At 38.4% G+C, this 18,557-nt stretch overlaps 2 protein-coding genes across 6 annotated transcripts; both read right to left on the bottom strand.

The window, feature by feature from the left end:
- Positions 1–3,139: 3,139 nt before the first annotated feature.
- Positions 3,140–6,097, bottom strand: LOC111321928 (cochlin). 2 transcript variants are annotated; one of them, XM_022924941.2, is made up of 4 exons: positions 5,962–6,097; positions 5,071–5,162; positions 4,408–4,749; positions 3,140–3,547 (listed from the first exon to the last, which is right to left on the bottom strand). In XM_022924941.2, the coding sequence occupies exons 2-4, from the start codon at positions 5,144–5,146 to the stop codon at positions 3,285–3,287; spliced, it is 681 nt and encodes a 226-aa protein (XP_022780676.1). In that variant the 5' UTR covers positions 5,147–5,162; positions 5,962–6,097; the 3' UTR covers positions 3,140–3,284. The 2 variants fall into 2 exon arrangements, with proteins under 2 accessions (XP_022780676.1, XP_022780677.1); XM_022924942.2 differs by having other exon boundaries at positions 4,408–4,746.
- Positions 6,098–9,132: 3,035 nt separating this feature from the next.
- Positions 9,133–17,020, bottom strand: LOC111321921 (uncharacterized). Of its 4 annotated transcripts, XM_088736045.1 has the most exons (6): positions 16,834–17,019; positions 16,233–16,332; positions 15,298–15,471; positions 14,111–14,410; positions 11,796–11,853; positions 9,133–9,872 (listed from the first exon to the last, which is right to left on the bottom strand). In XM_088736045.1, exons 3-6 carry the CDS (start codon positions 15,400–15,402, stop codon positions 9,208–9,210), a joined length of 1,128 nt encoding a protein of 375 aa, XP_088592171.1. In that variant the 5' UTR covers positions 15,403–15,471; positions 16,233–16,332; positions 16,834–17,019; the 3' UTR covers positions 9,133–9,207. The 4 variants fall into 4 exon arrangements, with proteins under 4 accessions (XP_088592171.1, XP_022780664.1, XP_088592170.1 ...); XM_022924929.2 differs by lacking the exon at positions 16,233–16,332; XM_088736046.1 differs by lacking the exon at positions 16,233–16,332 and having other exon boundaries at positions 9,705–9,868; positions 16,834–17,020.
- Between the last annotated feature and the right edge of the window lie 1,537 nt (positions 17,021–18,557).

Below are 18,557 nucleotides of genomic sequence, written 5' to 3'. Positions count from 1 at the left end.
AAATCTGAACAAAAACTAATTATCGAGAACATCGTGGGAAGGAGAGATGTTTTCAAACAGTTACCGAAGGGCTTTGTAAAGAGTTTAATCTTTCAATTGCTGCCTAGAGTGTTCAAATTCTTGAGCTCGAAAGGCCACGGATTCTCTTCTACTCCCTTGGTCATTGTCATTTCACCTCATTTGTCGATTGTTGAAGACCAAGTTAAATACCTTTTGATCATTGGGAATCGATGCTGCTTTCATTGGGGAAAGCAAAACCAAACACAAGGAAATATTGGATGGAAAGGGCGGGTTGCTTTATTGTAAATGTCAGCTTAGTACAGGGTTATCAGCTACCCACATCTAATAAACAAAAGTTTCTACGCTCAGCTTTTCTTCTTTTTTTTTTCAGGCGAAGATTAGATTAGATTTTGGCGCGCACAGAAAGCTGCGTAAGCGCCAGTTGCTCGACATACCTGCGCGGCCCTTGCGACTAAATAGCTTTACGGGATTGGAAAAGTTTCAGTTTCAGCAAATTATACAAAAAATCTACACTGGTAGAAAGATTTAAGCTTACATCTCGTTTAACGTTTAAGGCGACATATCAACGCCTGCAACCATCGTGTTTTATACGAACCTCGCAAACCTTTATACACGTTCTCTTGTGATACCTGCGAAAGTATTCAGTATAATTTCCGGTGAGATTTTTGCGGACAATCTGATCGATTTCTCTTACATTGTGTGCTGAGACTGAAACTTTTCACCACGGGCAAAGCTTCGTCGCACAGCTCAAACAAACATAACGAGCAACTGAGCTTCTTGTCCATGTCCGTATTAAAACACGCGAAAGGACTCCAATGCACACCTCACTCTGATTGGGCAGAAAAACACAAAGATTTTCTGGCACCAATCAGATGCCAGAACGACTGTAACCGTTTGAAACTAGTCTTGTAAGACAATGTCCCCAAGGGCTCTTCTGCCCTTAACTTGAAATCGACTCACAGCCCCTGGGTCTCCGAGGATGCGCGAAGTACTGCATGTTGAATATATCAATACCATAAGTGCAAAAATATTGCATTGCCACAACTACAAAGTGGAATTACGAGAAGTACAATGTTTAATACTTGAAACTTGGAAGTTTAATTGTAAAAAAGACAATGTTGAATCGGAAAAAGTTTCATAAGGAATAAAAACTTGAATGTCCAATCGCGAAATAAGGAAGAATAGTAAAAGTACAATGTCAAATCGCAATGTTGAATTTTGGCCCCGATGGGACGCCATACCCCCACCATTCTTCGCTCTGGTTCAGTCGCTTGGCTTGGGATCATGTAGAATGAGAGGTCTCCATTTTTTGCTTTATTATTTGTACAATTGAAAACGCAACAGCTTTTAACCATTTTTCAATTTTCAGTGCCAAACTTTGTTATTTCTAGCGAGATAAATTCAGCAAGGCTAGGAGTTTAACAGTCTGCTTAACCAAGGCTTCAAAGCCACGTTCGTTTTCCCCTCAGGGTGCGTTGCTATGCAATTAACATTGTCAAGTACCCGGATGTCCGACTTCGAGAATAGGGTGAACAGAGCCATATTAGGAGCGTTGGCACTTTTTCAGAGGGAATGACTAAGGGCTAACGCTCGAAACGTCAGCTTTTAAACTCTTTTTGGTGGCCAATTTACATAATCAACTCAGTTGATAAAACCAAATTATCTTTTTACACCCCCCCCCCCTCCCCCCAACGCAACACCACAGTTTATTAAGAAACCATCCACTTCAATTTTTTTACACGTTGCTAAGACATTTGCGACAAGCGAAAGTTATCACTGATCTTTCAGACTGGCTGGCTTTACAGCTAGTTTGTAGTTATTTTCTCTGTGTGTGTTTAATTCAGTGCTATGCGCCTCGTTGGTTACTTATCGTCTCATGTTTGGCGGGTCCTGGTATAATAATTTTAGTGAATTAAATGGGTTCATAGTAGAGACCTGGCGATCAGTCAGCTGAACCCCGGATTGACAGGTCCAAGTTTAAGATGTGGCCAGGTCATTATGTTGTGTTCTCAGGCAAGACTTGTTAATCTTACGGTACTGCTCTGCCCCCAGATCACAAAAGGGGTAACAGCAAATTGTCAGGGGATCCTGACGAAATTTTGCGGGGAAATCCCTTGCTGCCAGAGCAAGAAAGCAGATTTCTCGGGAGGGTTTAGGTGAGTTACGTCCGAATTAAATCCTTTCGGAATTAGTATTATATGAAATTAGCGCGTGTTTCACTTACATCTCGCTTTGCAATTGAATTAGCTTGTTTTCACCTGACAATAATTTCTGATACGATAATTACCACCAACACGGATCGGCAACAGGTATCAACTCATTTTCATTCCTTATCGTGGGACCCCTTGCTTTCAACTATTTTATTTTTTCGTTGTTGTTGTTGTTTTGTTGTCGTTGTCTTAGCACGATCCATATGTCGAAAGGTATTTGGAGATGTTGGGCGGCAAATGAGGTAGAACCATCCATACTTGAGTCTTCTGATTAATCCTTCCGGCATCCTTGTGGTTTGGCAGTATCGAACAAGTTCTCCCCTGATGTTGATCATCTACGTATTTACTCTCCGTTGGGCAGTAAAAGAAGCCACAGTTTTTTTCTTGCCGCAAACAATACATTAGATTGTGAAATCTTCCGTGTGTGTCCAAAGAAGTGATGTGGTTAAGACGGGGTTACTGTCATTGGTTGGTTTAGATTTGAACTGATTAGCCTCGCTGTCGATCATCAACTTACATCAGAGCTGGTCATCATATAATCTCCCTCGCAGCCTTTTTTTTGGATGTCACGCAACGCTCCCCCAAAAGAACTTTTTGGGGAGCGTTGCGTGACATCCAAAAAAACGGCTGCGGGGGAGACTAGTCATCATTGGGCTCGATTTCCGCCGCTCTCTCGGGTCCGGTCTTTTTCGTTCCTCCCTTCGGGGAGGAGCACGGGCTCCGGTTCCCGAACGGCGGCTGGTATAAATCGAGCCTAGTCATCAACTGTGGTGTGGTTACAGGTTTAGTGGGTCAGACTACCAAGAAAGCTAACGACCAGAAAAAAATTCCATAGGCAAGCTTACTTTCCTTTTTTCTTCATGTTCCCCTACATATCCGGAACGCTCCGACGCCAAATGCGAGGACAATGCAAGGACAACTTAACATTTATTTTAACCAGACGTTTCATTTCTAAACTCAAAAAATGTTTGAATTTTCTACTAAAGGTATCATAGTTAATAAAACGTACCGAACGTCGTTGTTTGAAATCTTTCTGTTATGGAATGTTCTCGTTCAGTCGATTTTGCAAATCTCTTTTGCAAAGCGCTCAACTTGCTCTTTTGTGAAGAACTTGCCAAGAGTGTCTATAATGAGCTGATGGCTTTTTCGCGGCGTACTTGCCAACTCGTTCAGTTCATCTTTATCGATGTGATCAGTAATACCCACAGAGAATAAGTTGACACCTTTCTCTATTAATGAATCAGCACTCTGTCTTGTGAATTCTACTCCTCTAGTGCTGTAGCCATCTGTTACAAACACTGCTACCTTCTTTACACCTGTGGTTAAAGTTAGATACCAAAGGCATGAAGAATGTCAAATTAAAGTAAAAGTGAGGAGTAGTGATAAGAAAAATAGTCTCTGGAAATGTTCAGTGCAGGAGGTTGACGTTTTGTCATTAATTGTTTGTTCCTGTCACACTTGCGCTCTTCAATCAAAAATAGGCAGTCAAAGACTGCATGTGGCTGGTCCAGCACAATTTTTTGTAGCATTGAAAAAAACTTGAGGTTGTATAATGATCCTATAAAAGGTAATGTTACACAATATTTGGCTTGAAAAAAATAGTCAAAGCTTTTAAGCATTAAAAAACGTTTAATTTGCGTACTAGTTTGATCGCTAGGCCTTTAAATTCAAAAGGTCAAAGCACGTTATGCGATACATCTAGCGTTTATGTCTGTTCCTTTTGATGCCAATCAAGGCATGAGCTTTCATGGTCAACTCTGGTTAAACTTTTGCTGAGCCTGCAATATAGCCAGAGGTTATGGAAGTCTGAGGAAGTTCACCGACATCTACGTTTTCCGGAAGTTTTCCCGGAAAATTTGTTACGTGTTACGTGTCACGCACTGTCCCCCATAGGTAGTAAAAGCCAGGCTGGCCTTGTGAACGGAACTACAGGAAAATTTTCCACCCGGCTAATAACGCCGGATCGGTTGTCTTGACGGAGTTGAATTTTGTTGCGATTAAACAATTTTTGTTTATTTGAAAGTAGAATGGTGTCGAGAATAAGGAAAATCATTACCCAAATTCTCAGTGCTACTCAATGTAAGGTCACTGGTTAAAAAAATCATTTATCTTTCATAACCCAGAAGTAATGTGTGCCACTACCTCTAACCACCCTATGAATAACAGTACAACTTACTTTTATCACTTATCCTTGCCCCTTGTTTGCCATCGAAAAGTCCAAACTGCACAAGTCCAAACGCAAGATCGAGTCTACTGGCGGCCCCCTCATAATGGATTCCATCTATCGCCTTTAATATGGCTTCTTGCGAAGCATCATCGTGAAACGTCCTTCCAGTTTTCACGTATTGACTGTATGATGCAACAGCCACGTTAGTCCTGACTTTCGAAATATCAAAGTGTTTTACAAGGTCAGCAGCAAATTTCTTTGCGATTTTAAACTGATCTGCTGTAACGCTTCCTGACCCATCCAAGAGAATAACCATGTCTACCTTGTTATGGCACTTGAACTGATCAGCTGCTGAAATTTGGCAACGAGATTGCGTTAATCTTAATGTAACAGACTAGGCTGTTACATGCGTTGTGCTTTCATATCGATGCGCACAGTCAGACATTTGCACGAAGTTGCTGATGCTTTATAAAACTGCAGGTTATATCTTGTGATAATTAGAAAGCACTATATTCTCAGGCTCCCGTCAACAGGTCGTTTGGGAAAAGTGCGATGTTCTATAGATCTATATAATGTGACATGTATCCCACAAACCAACACTAGTGTATGTAGTCGGTCATAACATTACCAATAAGAGTTTTCACTTGCAAATCGTTGCTCTCCTGCCATTACCTGAAGCTATAGTGAATAAGATAACCATAGCAAAACTGTTGGTTAAAATAGTCATTCTTCTTAAAGATACCCTCATTCTCCCGCGGGATTCCCTAAAGAAATGTGAAAGGAAGTAGTATATTAAAAAGACATCGTGAAACTTTGACGAGAGCATCTTGAAATGAAGGCGTTTTTGAAGGTCAGGCAACCGTTGTAACCACCTTGTCATATGTAATGTTGTGTTCACCGTATTGTGGCAACTTCCCGTAGTAGATAATGGTAACGAGGATAACTGAGCTAGTCGTGACGGGATAGCGCTAGACCAAGTAATGTAGTCATCAATTACAGCTAAGTTTTGGGGATTAAAAGATTGCGAACTTATCTTTGAAGACGATATGTAAGCTTTTATGGAGGATATGTCGGTTATCTTTTCTTGGAGACACGGCATGCACACACATTCTGAAACCGGACTCGATTGTTTGAGCCATATCCTACGTTTCATGTTCCATCTTTTATATTCTAATCGCAGGCCTTCCTGCAGCCGAGCTGGTCCCCAATGTTTTTTTGAAGCGCTTTTTCACGCGAAGAACTGTTTATATATATATCACAAGACAATATTCACATTTTATAATTTGTCAAAGCGAAAATGTTCTTATTGTGCAGATAGGTACCTAGTGAAACATTTCTTCTAAAATGCTGACTCATAAAAAATATACTCCAAACACAGCAAGCCATATCTTATTACAAAACAAGTTCCTGAAAAAATCTTTCGATCCGTGAAGCAAAGACACTTTTTTAAAAGGAGAGAGTGGGGGTTAACAACTTGTTGAACAACTCGAAACCTCGATCAATCTATGACAGCCTCCTATGGATGAAAGGAGCATGCAACTTTAGTTTGTTATTATGTCAAACCTTTTCTTGTTGACTTAGGTACAGTATGCTCTCTTTTTCCAAAACGTGTGGTTGAATGCTTTAATTGCTCTACTGAGGAGCGCTAAACATCTACAAGCAATACATGTACCCGTGAGAACCTTCAACCAATTGGCTTGAAGGATAAAGGGTGTCACATTTCTGACTATATCACCTGTGACATATTCACACTCGAACACCCTCTCTTTTACCCAATGTTTTTTATTTATTAATTATGCTATATGTCCACTGAATCACTCTAACGTCTCCCAAGAATTATCAAGCCGGTCTAAACATCATTCCACAGTATTCGTTCGCAGTATTCCAGGTCTTGGGGACCTCGTCCACAAAGATCCTAGTATGGGGGGCATAATCAGAAATCAAGTTCTTTTTTCTCCTGACAATGTTTAAATTGACCAGTCCATTTATTATAAACTATGGCCGTTCGTGAATTATGATTCAAACTAACTATAGCTAAAAAATAACCTACATAACAAATTTTACCTTGCGTTGATGAAAGATACTCACAGTTTTTGTATAATACTGTTACTTTATCAAACTGTTTAATAGCGTCTAATTGGATCGCTGAGTAGTTAGGATTCGCAGCCGAAATCTGTCGTGCGCTGTACTTTTCGCGAAACGTATCTTTCTCACAACTATGAAACCACAAGCCAAGCTTCATGAGTGAAACCTTATGTTCTCGTAGTCTAATATCATTATACAACGATTTTGTGGTTTGATATCAAACACTAAGTCTGCGTGACGAATTTCTTTTGAAAATTGGATTAACTGCTTTGCTTTCTTTTGAAAGGACTTTACTGACGAGGGCGGGTCAAGAAGCTCTGTTACGAAAGACAGTTCTAGCTTTTCCAATGAAGCAACAATGTTTCTATTTCCTTATGTTAATCTTTAGACCACAGTGTCAGCTGATTGTTATGAAAACTTAGTGCTCCCATATAGTGTGTGTGGAATTTCCAACCCCATTTATTCAGGTGCTAAAGTGGTTGAGGTACGGAGCCTTTAAAGGAGCATACACGTTTAAAAGTTAAATTTACACTCGTCATAGATTAGGTTTCCGGGAAGGTCTGTTCATTAAGAGCTTGCGAAAGTTTATGGGGATCTTGCACCATCGTTTTGCACAGTTACCAGATGGATGCAGCATTTAATAATAATAATAATAATAATAATAATAATAATAATAATAATAAAAGATTTATACCGCGCCAGTATCCTACTGTTCAAAGGCGCCTACAGAAAACTTTAACACTAAAAAAAAACTTTAACATTTTGCTGCTGGCAGCGAAGGCGTTGAAGATGAACACGTCCAGAGGTCCTGAAAACAGGTTTCCGTTCAAGAAAGAGGATGTTCACCGCTTTGTTCAATTCTCAGGGGCCTGTTGTTGTTGATATAATGCCTGACAAAGCTACCATCATTGCCACCTATGAAACTACTCCAGTTTTGCCAATAGTTCCTCTGCAAATGCAGTCAAGAGCGCGGATTAAAAGTGGGTCCCTATTCCAGTTGCATCATCACAATGCAGCCCCCCCCCGCCCCCCTCCACACATAGCTCGCCTTACACAGAAGTAATTTGTATATATCAGTCTTTTTTTTTTACAAAATTCATGCTAAGAAGCCTTGATAACAAGATAAGACGAGTGTGTTGTAAGTAGGCAAACCAATCTTGTAAAGAGATAATTTGGATATATCAACAAAGTTGAAATGGTAAATTGGCCACCGTTACGATTATAAAAGCTGACGTTTCGAGCGTTAGCCCTTCGTCGGAGCGAATTGAGGAATTGTGGGTTGTGTGTGCTTTTAAAGGCAGAAAATGGAGCTACGTCACTGGTGGGACATGGCAACGAGAAAAACACAAATAAATTAGTGGAATGAAAAGCGTTCGTTGATACCTGTGGGATTTAGACTGCACAGAAGTACCTTGGTGAAACATCTGCCCTATTCACCCGACTTAACTCTCTGCGATATCTGGCTCTTTCCAAGATAAATCCACCATTGCTGAAAAGCCATTTTCAAGGGTGCCAGACCTTGCCAAGGATGTCCATTCAGGGATAAAAACCACACCTACTTCCACAGTGCACACCTGCTTCCACAAGAAGTGAAGGATGAAGATGCAACAATGTATAAAATCGAAGGAAGTTACTTCGAGGGGACGTTTAGGTGCATCAGTGCATCAAGTGAAGGATGAAGATGCAACAATGTATAAAATCGAAGGAAGTTACTTGGAGGGGACGTGTAGGTGCATCATTGGAAATGTGGGCGAAGTGACAGAAATTTTTGTTCCGCCCTCGTATTTACTGCCACCCATAACCTTTCGTTGACATTGTCTTCCATGCACTCGGATGGTAAGTCTGCTTTGTGCTACGCTTTTTTTCGTACCTCGAAGTCGACTCGGAATCTGGGAAAAGGTGAATGAGTTCACGTCCAAGTTCACTACTATTGAAGGAAACGGACACTCCAGGGAGTCATTTGTAAATGTCATTTACAGTATTTATTTACCTTCATATTCTCCATTCACACTGAATCGTCTCCATCCACCCTTCTCTTCATCCACCTTCACACATTTTTTTTTTTGCTCTCTATCCTTATGATATATCATCAACCTTCATTCCCTTAAATCACTCTCACCAACCTTCATCTACCTCCATCCCCCCATACACCTCCATTCAACCCCATCAACTTCCTTACTTTTAATCAGCTTCCTCATCCTTCCTCATGCACCTTAACTTCAGCAGCCTTCATGGACATTAAGAAAATCTTCTACAGCATTAAAATAGAACAACAGTTACCAATTTCATTTGAAAACAATTAGCCAATTCGGAAACCTTAAATATCCCAACTTAGTCACGTAGTGCCAGGCAAACCTTTGGACCAAAGCAACCAAAGATGACTAAGAATTTATCACTGGTCATCTCCTGAAATCAGATTAACCAGTTTTGTGAACTTTGCCTTAGTGACAGAGGCAACACTGTAGAACTGTCTATCGAGTGCGAATGTCGAACTTTTATACTCCGAAAAAAACAGTAGGTAGCACTGGGAAACATCGGGTCAAAATTAGGTGAGTATCGAAATTCTACTGTTACACTCACTCACTCATCTTGACAACATATGTGGCTTCGCCTCCTTTAGGAGGCTGTAGCCACAAAAAGAAACAAATATTGTAAAGAAATGTTTTAAGTTGCTTTACTCAATCATTGTTTACAGTTTTCTACATGAAATATATATCTTAGTTATCAAACACTTTGTTCGGTTTTTAAGTGGCCCCGCACATGCTTAGTAAGGTAACAAGATTGTCGAAAACATTTCTGACAGTGTGGACATTGAAAAGGTCTTTCTCCAGTATGCGTCCGTACATGAATTTTGAGATGACTGGACTGACAAAACTTCTTTGGGCAGTTTGGACACTGGAAGGGTTTTTCACCTGTATGGGTTCTCATGTGAGTACTCAGAGCTGACGAATGAGAAAATCCTTTGCTACAGAAGCGACATTGAAATGGTTTCTCACCGTTGTGAATGCGCAGGTGCAACGTCAGGTGGCTCGACTGTCCAAATGTCTTTGGACACTTAGGACATTGATATGGCTTCTCTCCCGTGTGCACGCGCATGTGTGTGGTCAAGTGACTTGACTGACTGAAGCATTTGGGGCACTGTGGGCACGAGAACGGCTTTTCCCCTGTGTGAGTTCTCAGGTGAGTGCTCAGGGATGTGGACGAAGAATATTCCTTAGAACACACTGGACATTTCAGTGGATCAATTCCGGGATGGCTACGAAGGTGTGTGGTAAATTTATTTGGACAGGAAAACTCTTCACTGCACTGCGGACACTGAAGTATCTCCTGTGGGACAACACTTTCACTTGACCCAATTCTAGTCACCTGTCCAGTGCCTGAGTGCCTACCTGGAGCAAAGAAAAATTAGTCATAAACCTATGTTTGTGCTCAAATTTTCATTTTCCTTATCATTCCTTAGGACAAAAAGTTCCATTAAGCTATTTTTTAGCAAGGTAAACAATAGAGCATGGTTAGCCAAAGGCTGTACACAATTACAGACTGACACCGCACTGAACACAACTTTCAGTGGATGGGTTTTAGGGGTGAGATGATGAATCTTGAAAAAATTCCTAAACCACAAACAACCCAAAAGAAAATCACTTTTATACCTTGGCAATGCTACATGTATAATTGTGTTCTTTTCCAGGCAGTTACTCAAAAGCAGTTGATTTAGAGATCTTTGTTTGGATTGAGGGGCCCTATTTTCTGGACATATCATGTTGATGCTATTGGTTCATATGCTGAGAAATTGGTAAAATAAGCACAATGTACACATCCCAAGTATTATTCGATGAGTGTTATCAAGTCAAACTCAAATTAAACATATCAGCCAATCACAACGAAAAAGAACTCACTGAGCATTAAAAGTAAGCATGTCAAGTTGCCTTCAAGCACTGGAAAACAAGAAACACCTAGTCACAATTGACTTTAGTTTTTCGAGTTTCTAGAGCCTAGCAAGGTCAAGTAAGGGGAAACCAGTGCATTCCCATATTACTTGAAATGCTCAGTTGAATATTGCTCTACAATACACTGAACATACGGCTAACAATGTGGGTGCTCAATTACCTGTATTGAGAGTAACTTACAAAACAACACTGAAGCTGATGTAGTATGAAATCCATTAATTAAGAAAATCAACTTATTCCACTAATCTGCTGCAATTTCTAATAACATACTTGCAATTAGGTTTGAGGCATTTTGTGACAACATACACACATTGTTGCAACATTTTAAAATAAAGGTGAACAACACATTTCATTCTAAGGGCTGCAGTATTTGTAATAATTGTTGGTCTATGCAATTTATAACAACATCTTGAAGCAAAGTATAATAATCTGAAACATGACTTTGCCACAAAAATATAAAATACTGCAAAACTAATGCAAAAAATTATAGTCAAACATTGTACTTTCTTCTCCTGAGATATCTCTGACACATCTGTTAAAATTTTTGTGAGGAGTTATATGTCTTGTAGTAACTGTTTGAGTTATTTGAATGTCCCTTTGTTCTTTAGAACACCAAAACGGATGCTTGACAAATCATTATTCAGAAAGGGGAAACCACAATACCCAATGTGTGGGATAACATTGTTTTGAAAGAGAAACACAGTACAATTTGCTGCAAGATGATATTACTAAATGTGATAACTGATGATTCTTACAAAATTCCACATCCTTTACTACGAAATGCTGCAATACCTATTACAAAATGTGTAAGTCACTACAAAATGAGTATGAGAGCAATCTTCACGTAACGAATACTACATAAGCAGTAGTGAAAATGAGGCCTGAAAAAAAATTCAGTCCTGTACAGGATTGGAACCTGTGACCTCTGCCATACAGGTGCAGTGCTCTACCAACTGAGCTAGCAAGCCAACTGGGAGCTAGTTATTACGTTGGTTCATAATAAACCTGTGAAATGATGAGTCAAGGTTTGGGAATATGTGAAAGTCATATATTTGAAGTGCGGTTCAAGAATGAGTATGAGAGTGATCTTCACATTAACAAACACTTCTAATAAGCAGTAATGAAAATGAGGCCTGAAAGAAAAATTATCACAACTGCTTAAGTAGTGTTCATTACTGCAAAGATTGCTCTCATACTTGTTCTTTAACCGCAGTTCAAATATATGACTTTCATATATTCACAAACGTTACTACAAAATATTCCAACTATTATTATGAAATGCATACGGTATTACAAAATGGGTCGTTATTGCAAAATACTGCAGAACATCCACTGTTGTAAGCTTTGACAGACAGATATACTTACTTGACGTTTGTAAAACTGTGACAGCACCACTCTCAATGCAATGGATACGAGCAGTTTTCTAACACAAATAGAAACAGTTCATCATTCTGAGTCAGGTTATAATCAACTTATATTATTGTTAATTATCAAAACTGCGGTCACTATTCTTATTATTATTTGCATTATCATTATCTGTAGATGTAATACAACTACATGCTGTCCAATTTGGAAATAATTGGATGTAAAAAGTCCTGGGGACAGCCAAAATGGCCAAGTTCATTTGGCTGTCAGAGCAATTTTTTTAACCCAATTACTCCCAAAATTGGTCAAGCATATAGTCCTCCAACTATTAATTATATAGCTAGTCAGTTTTAATTGGGCATTGCTCAGTCAAGCCATTATTCTATAATTTTTTAAAACTGTCCAATTTGGGGTTAATTTGGATTGTTTCGAACAGTTTTAAAAATTAAAGAATAATTATAGCTATGCTAACAAATTTGGATTAACTACCAGCTTTACAATCATTACCATTATTATTATTATCACCAGAAATGAAACTACAAATCATGGTCAAACCCTTTGTTTCTATGAGTGTTTTAACAACTTGAGCCTGGACTTAGTTATCTTATTTCAAAACCGATGCAATCACTGAGTTAACACATTCACATTTGCATGAACTGAGTCCTTAAAAAAATTATTGATATTCTCACATAACAGGAAAGGCACAAACATTGTCAGCATTTTTCTTTACTGAAATCTATCCACTTACCCTGGTCCCAGAGGTTCTCTTCTCTCTCCCGGAGTACGATAATTTGGCGCAAAGCGCTGACCAACGAGCTGCAAAGCAGCGAGCGGAAAGAGAGAACCTCTGGTCAGGACCATTGAGAATCTCACTTTCATGCCACCAAGCTTTGGGTGACAGCTATCAATCAGGCCCCTTTCCAACAACCAATCAGAGTAAAGTACTAAAATACCTCTGTGGGTAGGTGTAGTATTTTTACTTGTACCTGGAGTGGGGGTGGGGAATATATTTTGTTTCGTGGCCATATAACTTCGCGAGTCTTGTTGATCACTGTTTACAGTTGGTTATATTTATGGAGTCTTTTTCAAATGTACTAGTTCAAAATGTAATCTCTGGTTGTTTGGAGAAACGTTTTCCCGATATTTCTAAACTATCTGATAAACAGATAAAATGTTTTCGTCGCTGGTGAACTCGGTGTTCTTGCGGTTCTCGGTGAATTACAAGGAGAATCTTTCGCACATCTCTTGCGTCGCGTCAATTCTCCAACATCTATGTTTACTTCTTTGTATTTATTCCTGAACTCTTGTAATTCTTTGGATTGACTAAGTAGCTTTTAATGCCTTAGGAGAGCCCTGTAGCACTTTTTACATGGCACTTGTGAGATCTTGGAATTGTTTTCAACTTTGGCGTTCATAACAAGCCTAAAGCAGCACAGAAAATCTCCATTCTTCTCAGGGAAAATATTCAATTGAGAGTAGCCATTTATCTTGACGTTTTCGCTACAAAATCGGCAATAATCGTTTGCCCGAGGGAAGTAGATTTTAATCGGGGTTTTTGTTGGAGTTCGTACTACATGCAAGCTTGTCATTTTGCACGTGTAGCAAATATTTTGACAGATATTGTAAATACGACCACGAAACAAAATATATTCCCCACCCCCACTCCAGATACATGTAAAAACACTTCACCAACCCCCAGAGGTATTTTAGTACTTTACTCTGATTGGTTGTCAGAAAGGGGCGTGATTGATAGCTGTCACCCGAAGCTTGGTGGCATGAAAGTGAGATTCTCAACGGTCCTGACCAGAGGTTCTCTCTTTCCGCTCGCTGCTTTGCAGCTCGTTGGTCAGCACTTTGCGCCGAATTATCGTACTTCAGGAGAGAGAAGAGAACCTCTGGGACCAGGGTACTATCCACTGGGACAAGTACTTACTGCTGCTCAAGCAAAACTGACCGTGATAATTACTGTTACATCCTTTCAAAAATACAAGATCTCTACCTTAAATCCACCAAATTCATGTAGCATTTATATCCACTAGAGTCATGTATAGAATGTTCTTAATCAGCTTTATCCAAAATTGTCCAATTTGCAGAAACCCTCTGTTGCAACTTTCAGAACCCACTAAAATGTGACCTGAAAATGTCTTCTGTCAAGCCAGCTTATGTGGCATTGCAATTAATTTTTTTTAAGTAAAACTCTCCTCATTTTGTATCATTAGGTCTTGATGCTCACTTACGTTATAGAGAAATTGAAAAAGTTTCTTTCATTTACAGTTGGCTGCCAAAGTATGTGGCTTTTTCACAGTGCTACTTACACATTCTGCCAAGACATCCACTGTCATTTGACGTTCCCGATTTTTTACAAACTGTACATCATTTTCAGGCTCCTGGCTACCTTCTCTTTCATCTTTTCTTTTTGGGCTGTTTTCTGCACAATTGCTTGGTGTAAGATATCTCTCTTGAGTCCACGACTCAGAGACAGTTGTTTCAGAGCCATAAGCAGATGTAGAAGCAATCACCTCATCACCATCACACTTGGGTGAGGAGCAACAGGCTTTAGTAGATGCCTGCTTAGAGTTTATTTCTGTGTTGCAAATACTGCTTTGACTGTCTTCCTAATCAAAACAATTAAATCAGAGGAATGTGTTAGCAACAGATCAATAGCTGCTGATTGCAGCAAAAAAGATCATGAGTAAAAAAGCAAAAACACTGAGAAACTTAGGTTGTATGGACACTCAGGTTGCTCCATACTTGTGGAGCTATCCTCAACTCAAAAAATACTATTGGAAGCAATTTCCATAGTGACTATTGATTCATGAGACATTGTTCCTCCTAAAGATTACAATATTTTTTATCACTTAAGAATTGTACTAAGTTCCCTGAATTGACATCGAAGAGGTGGAATCATCCTTATTTGCAAAGTGATTTGTCTACATGGAAATATTTCTTATTCTTGAATTTCATAATTCCCATGACTTACACCCAGAAAAGAGAATTTGAGGTTTAAATACACCAAATATCATTGTAATGATCCCATTGAGCATTCAGAAACTGATTAGTTACAAACACTCCTTAATTCATGAGAGTAAAGGACCATGTGTAAATGATGCACAATCAAGTGTTTCACATCACTGCTTTCCAAAGGATCGTGTCTGTGCAACTGGTTCCGCAATTCATGCACGGAAACAAACCAGTTAAAGGCAAACCAGTAATTTAAGCTACGTGTACCACTTTTTTTATATCTGCAACTCTCATTTGCTGGAAACTTTCAGAGATCTGGTTATACTCCATAGATATTGTTAGGCTATTGTTAGATATTGTTAGGATTCTGCTACGTGATAGTTGCCAGAATTGTTTCTTAAGGTACACATACCATAAACCTTAGGAATGGGGGGGGGGAGGGCTTCAAGACCCTCATCCAGACCTTTTAACACATCAAAGGCTTACTAATGTCACTTATTAAAATCTACTATTAACAAGAATTAATTCATGCATTATGTACCTTGTTAAGTTGATTTTGCCATTTACATTCCCCAGTGGCTGGATTTATATAATACAGAATCTTTCCTGACTTTGTTGTATGGGGTATCCATTCTGTGCTATCCATTTTCTATACCTGATGTACTGTAATATTTTAATTCCTCTCAGCAAAACAAATTTCCACAACAGTAACAAACTGAAAGTCATAAAAGTCAATAAAGAAGGAATAACTGAAAAGCTCATAACTGTAAAATACATAAAGCAAAAACCTTTATAACTGGAGAGCAAGACTGCTATATACCTCTCTTTGTTAACCAATCAGAATGCAAGATTTCATTCAATTATCAATTCTAACTTACAGATATTTCATAAGATTCTGCTACGAATTAGTTCAAAATCAAAAACTTCAAATCTTGAATGACCAACAATTTCCTTTAGAGCCATCTTTTCATCTTGAAAAAATCAATTAGATTATTTGAAGCTATCTTTGTGCGTGTTGTTGTAGGTTGGCCACAATATGAATCTTTAGCCAAAGTTTTAAGCAACATGGTGTTTTCTATTGGTACAACAACCAAAATAAATCTGAAAACTAATGTTAATTTTAAAAGGGTCTTTAGTTTTGAAAATTCAATTTGACATGAAGATGGTGTGCTTGTTGGATGCTAGAGAACTGCTCATTAGGGACAATGGAAATAATAAATTATTATATCTGTTACTCCTTCCTAAGAGAAAAAATCAAGTTATGTTTTAACTGTTTAGTTGTTACTACTAGGGATGTACTAACAACTTTGAAATAAATGTGTGTAAAAAGCAACCGGCATCACTGCGAGGATCATAGAACTATTACAGCAATTTTCCCAACACTATACTTTGAGATACTCAAATTTGCTGCTTCTGAATGCTCTAACCGAAAAAAAAAAAAAAAGAAGAAAAAAACGAAGAGGCCGGTGTCGTTACCAAACTATTCTTGATATCTGATCCAAAGTTTGATAGTAAATAAAGTTACTTTCAGATGGTCGTCATCAAATCAAGATCCCCAAGAGCTTTCTCAAGGTCTCTGTCGAAAAAACCCATAGCCCTGTTGTTTTAATAACCCAGTGAAAGAATCCGATGAAAACAAAAATGAAAGAGTGAATGGCTTCATGTCGCATCCCGTCGACTTTCAATTCTATGAGTATCAGTTTAAAAACATCCTTATTTTCTACGAATATCGAACTGTCTGTAAATTACTGTGACAAGAAATGCGATGAAGTAAAGAGCAATTTCTTTCCAAAGAAGCCATAATATTGGGTATACGCAGGCCAGAAAATTTAAAGCTGAAAGAGAAATTTAAGAACACTGCGCGTCTAAAGTTCCTTTAAACGAGAAGAGCGTAAAATAATGTGAACAACTCAAGAAAAACGGCATGAATTGAATTCAACCTATTCTGAAAACCAAGGCCAACTTACAAATCACCGAGTAAAAATAGATTTGAGCTTAATATCACGGTCATTATGCCATTTAACTAACAAACTGCGAGACGCAGCTGCCGATTCTTTGGAGAAACGAGTGTGTTTACCGCGTCGACTCGGACTTGATAAAAAGATCCAGACGTTCCCGATGTTTCAAAGGTGTTGTCTTGACAGAAAAACAGAAATGAAATGGTGAAGACCTCTCACATCTCAATACACAACTGTTCCATTATTTAGCAGAAAAATATTACTTGCAAGAAAATTATCCTGCCTTTCATGAGCCCGCGTTCGTTCTAGATAAAATTGTATAATACTTTATGTAGGTGACTGTATCGTATTACTTATATCTTGACCAGTACCATATAATTTAGTAGTCCGTTAGAGGTATGGCGCGCCTTTCCAGTCAATATTCAAACAACCTTAATATACAATACATCCATTACATTTCTTTGCCATATTTTTGTTTCCTTTCTGCGTATTTTTTATTTTGCTTCTTTATTTTTCGTTTTCCTTCTATATATTTTTAAATCTCTTCGTATCAATTTACATAGGCGTGTTTAGCTCATCTATTTTCTATTTTTTCTCCTCATTTTATATGCGTTCTATATTTTTTTATATTTATTCCATGCGTCTTTTTCGTTCCGAGAGGGATTTTTCATTTTTATTCTAATTAGTATGCAAACGTCATCACATGACCGAGATGCTACGGTGGCCCAGAAAGCTCAACGCAAACAAAAAATATACTGCAGCAAATAAAAATTATACTGCAGCAAATAAAAATATACTGCAGCAAATAAAAAAATCAGAACGCAAAGAAAAAAAGTACCGCAGCAAATAAAAAAATGCAAAGCAAACAAAAAATACTGCAGCAAATAAAATATGCAACGCAAAAAAAAAAAAAAAAAAGAAACGCAAACAAAAAAAATTGGAACGCAACGCCAAGGAAGACTAGGTAATAGTTCTTAGTTTCCCGCCAAAACAGCACGAATTGGAACTCGCTTTTGGCCATGGACGAAAGCGATCTGCGGAGGATTATAGAAGATTACTTTCATCAAGGCACAGTATGAAAATAGAGTTATTATCGATTTTTTAAAGGAGCAGCATGGTACTGTCATAAGTTCGCTGCAAAACATGGTTTCGGAAAGGTGAACAAGCAAAGGATGGAACGAGTGTTGGCGGGAAACTAAGAACTATTACCCAGTCTTCCTTGGCGTTGCGTTCCAATTTTTTTTGTTTGCGTTTTCTTTTTTTTTTTTTTGTTTGCGTTTCCTTTTTTTTTTGTTTGTTTGCGTTGCATATTTTATTTGCTGTAGTATTTTTTGTTTGCGTTGCATTTTTTATTCACTGCGGTACTTTTTTTCTTTGCGTTTTGATTTTTTTATTTGCTGCAGTATATTTTTTAGTTGCTGCAGTATATTTTTATTTGCTGCAGTATATCTTTTATTTGCTGCAGTATATTTTTCATTTGCTGCAGTATTTTTTTTGTTTGCGTTGAGCCTTCTGGGCCACCGTAAGATACACTTTTCCGCCAATTTCAAAAGTAAAATGGCGGATGAAACTTTAAGAGATTTCAACTTAACGAGAGAGGCCTTTACATAAAAGGGCGCCAACCCAGTCAATATTCCCTCTGTATTTCTGTGACCCAGGTTACTTTTAACATGGTCCATTCGACTTTTTATATGGCCAACTCGACTTTTTATATGATCAACTTGACTTTTCACATGCTAAACTTTAGACTTTTTGTATGACCTAAAATCCGTTGTTAGTGAGTGACAATAGGGCCCAGAATTAAGATCAATTAACGTCTATCAAACAGGTACCACTATGACAG

This window comes from Stylophora pistillata, chromosome 10, assembly GCF_964205215.1.
Source record: "Stylophora pistillata chromosome 10, jaStyPist1.2, whole genome shotgun sequence".
Taxonomy (NCBI): Eukaryota; Metazoa; Cnidaria; class Anthozoa; order Scleractinia; family Pocilloporidae; genus Stylophora; species Stylophora pistillata.
This window is presented reverse-complemented; position numbering and strand designations above follow the sequence as displayed.

Excerpts from the sequence above, each read along its gene's own strand:
- LOC111321928 (XM_022924941.2), bottom strand. The coding sequence starts at position 5,146 with ATGAGGGTATCTTTAAGAAGAATGACTATTTTAACCAACAGTTTTGCT. Across the intron at positions 4,750-5,070 it reads CTTATTCACTATAGCTTCAG|CAGCTGATCAGTTCAAGTGC; the intron begins GTAATGGCAGGA and ends GCCAAATTTCAG. Across the intron at positions 3,548-4,407 it reads GGCAAGGATAAGTGATAAAA|GTGTAAAGAAGGTAGCAGTG; the intron begins GTAAGTTGTACT and ends CTTTAACCACAG.
- LOC111321921 (XM_088736045.1), bottom strand. The coding sequence starts at position 15,402 with ATGGATAGCACAGAATGGATACCCCATACAACAAAGTCAGGAAAGATT. Across the intron at positions 14,411-15,297 it reads GGCAAAATCAACTTAACAAG|GAAGACAGTCAAAGCAGTAT; the intron begins GTACATAATGCA and ends TGTTTTGATTAG. Across the intron at positions 11,854-14,110 it reads TGGATGTCTTGGCAGAATGT|AAAACTGCTCGTATCCATTG; the intron begins GTAAGTAGCACT and ends TATTTGTGTTAG.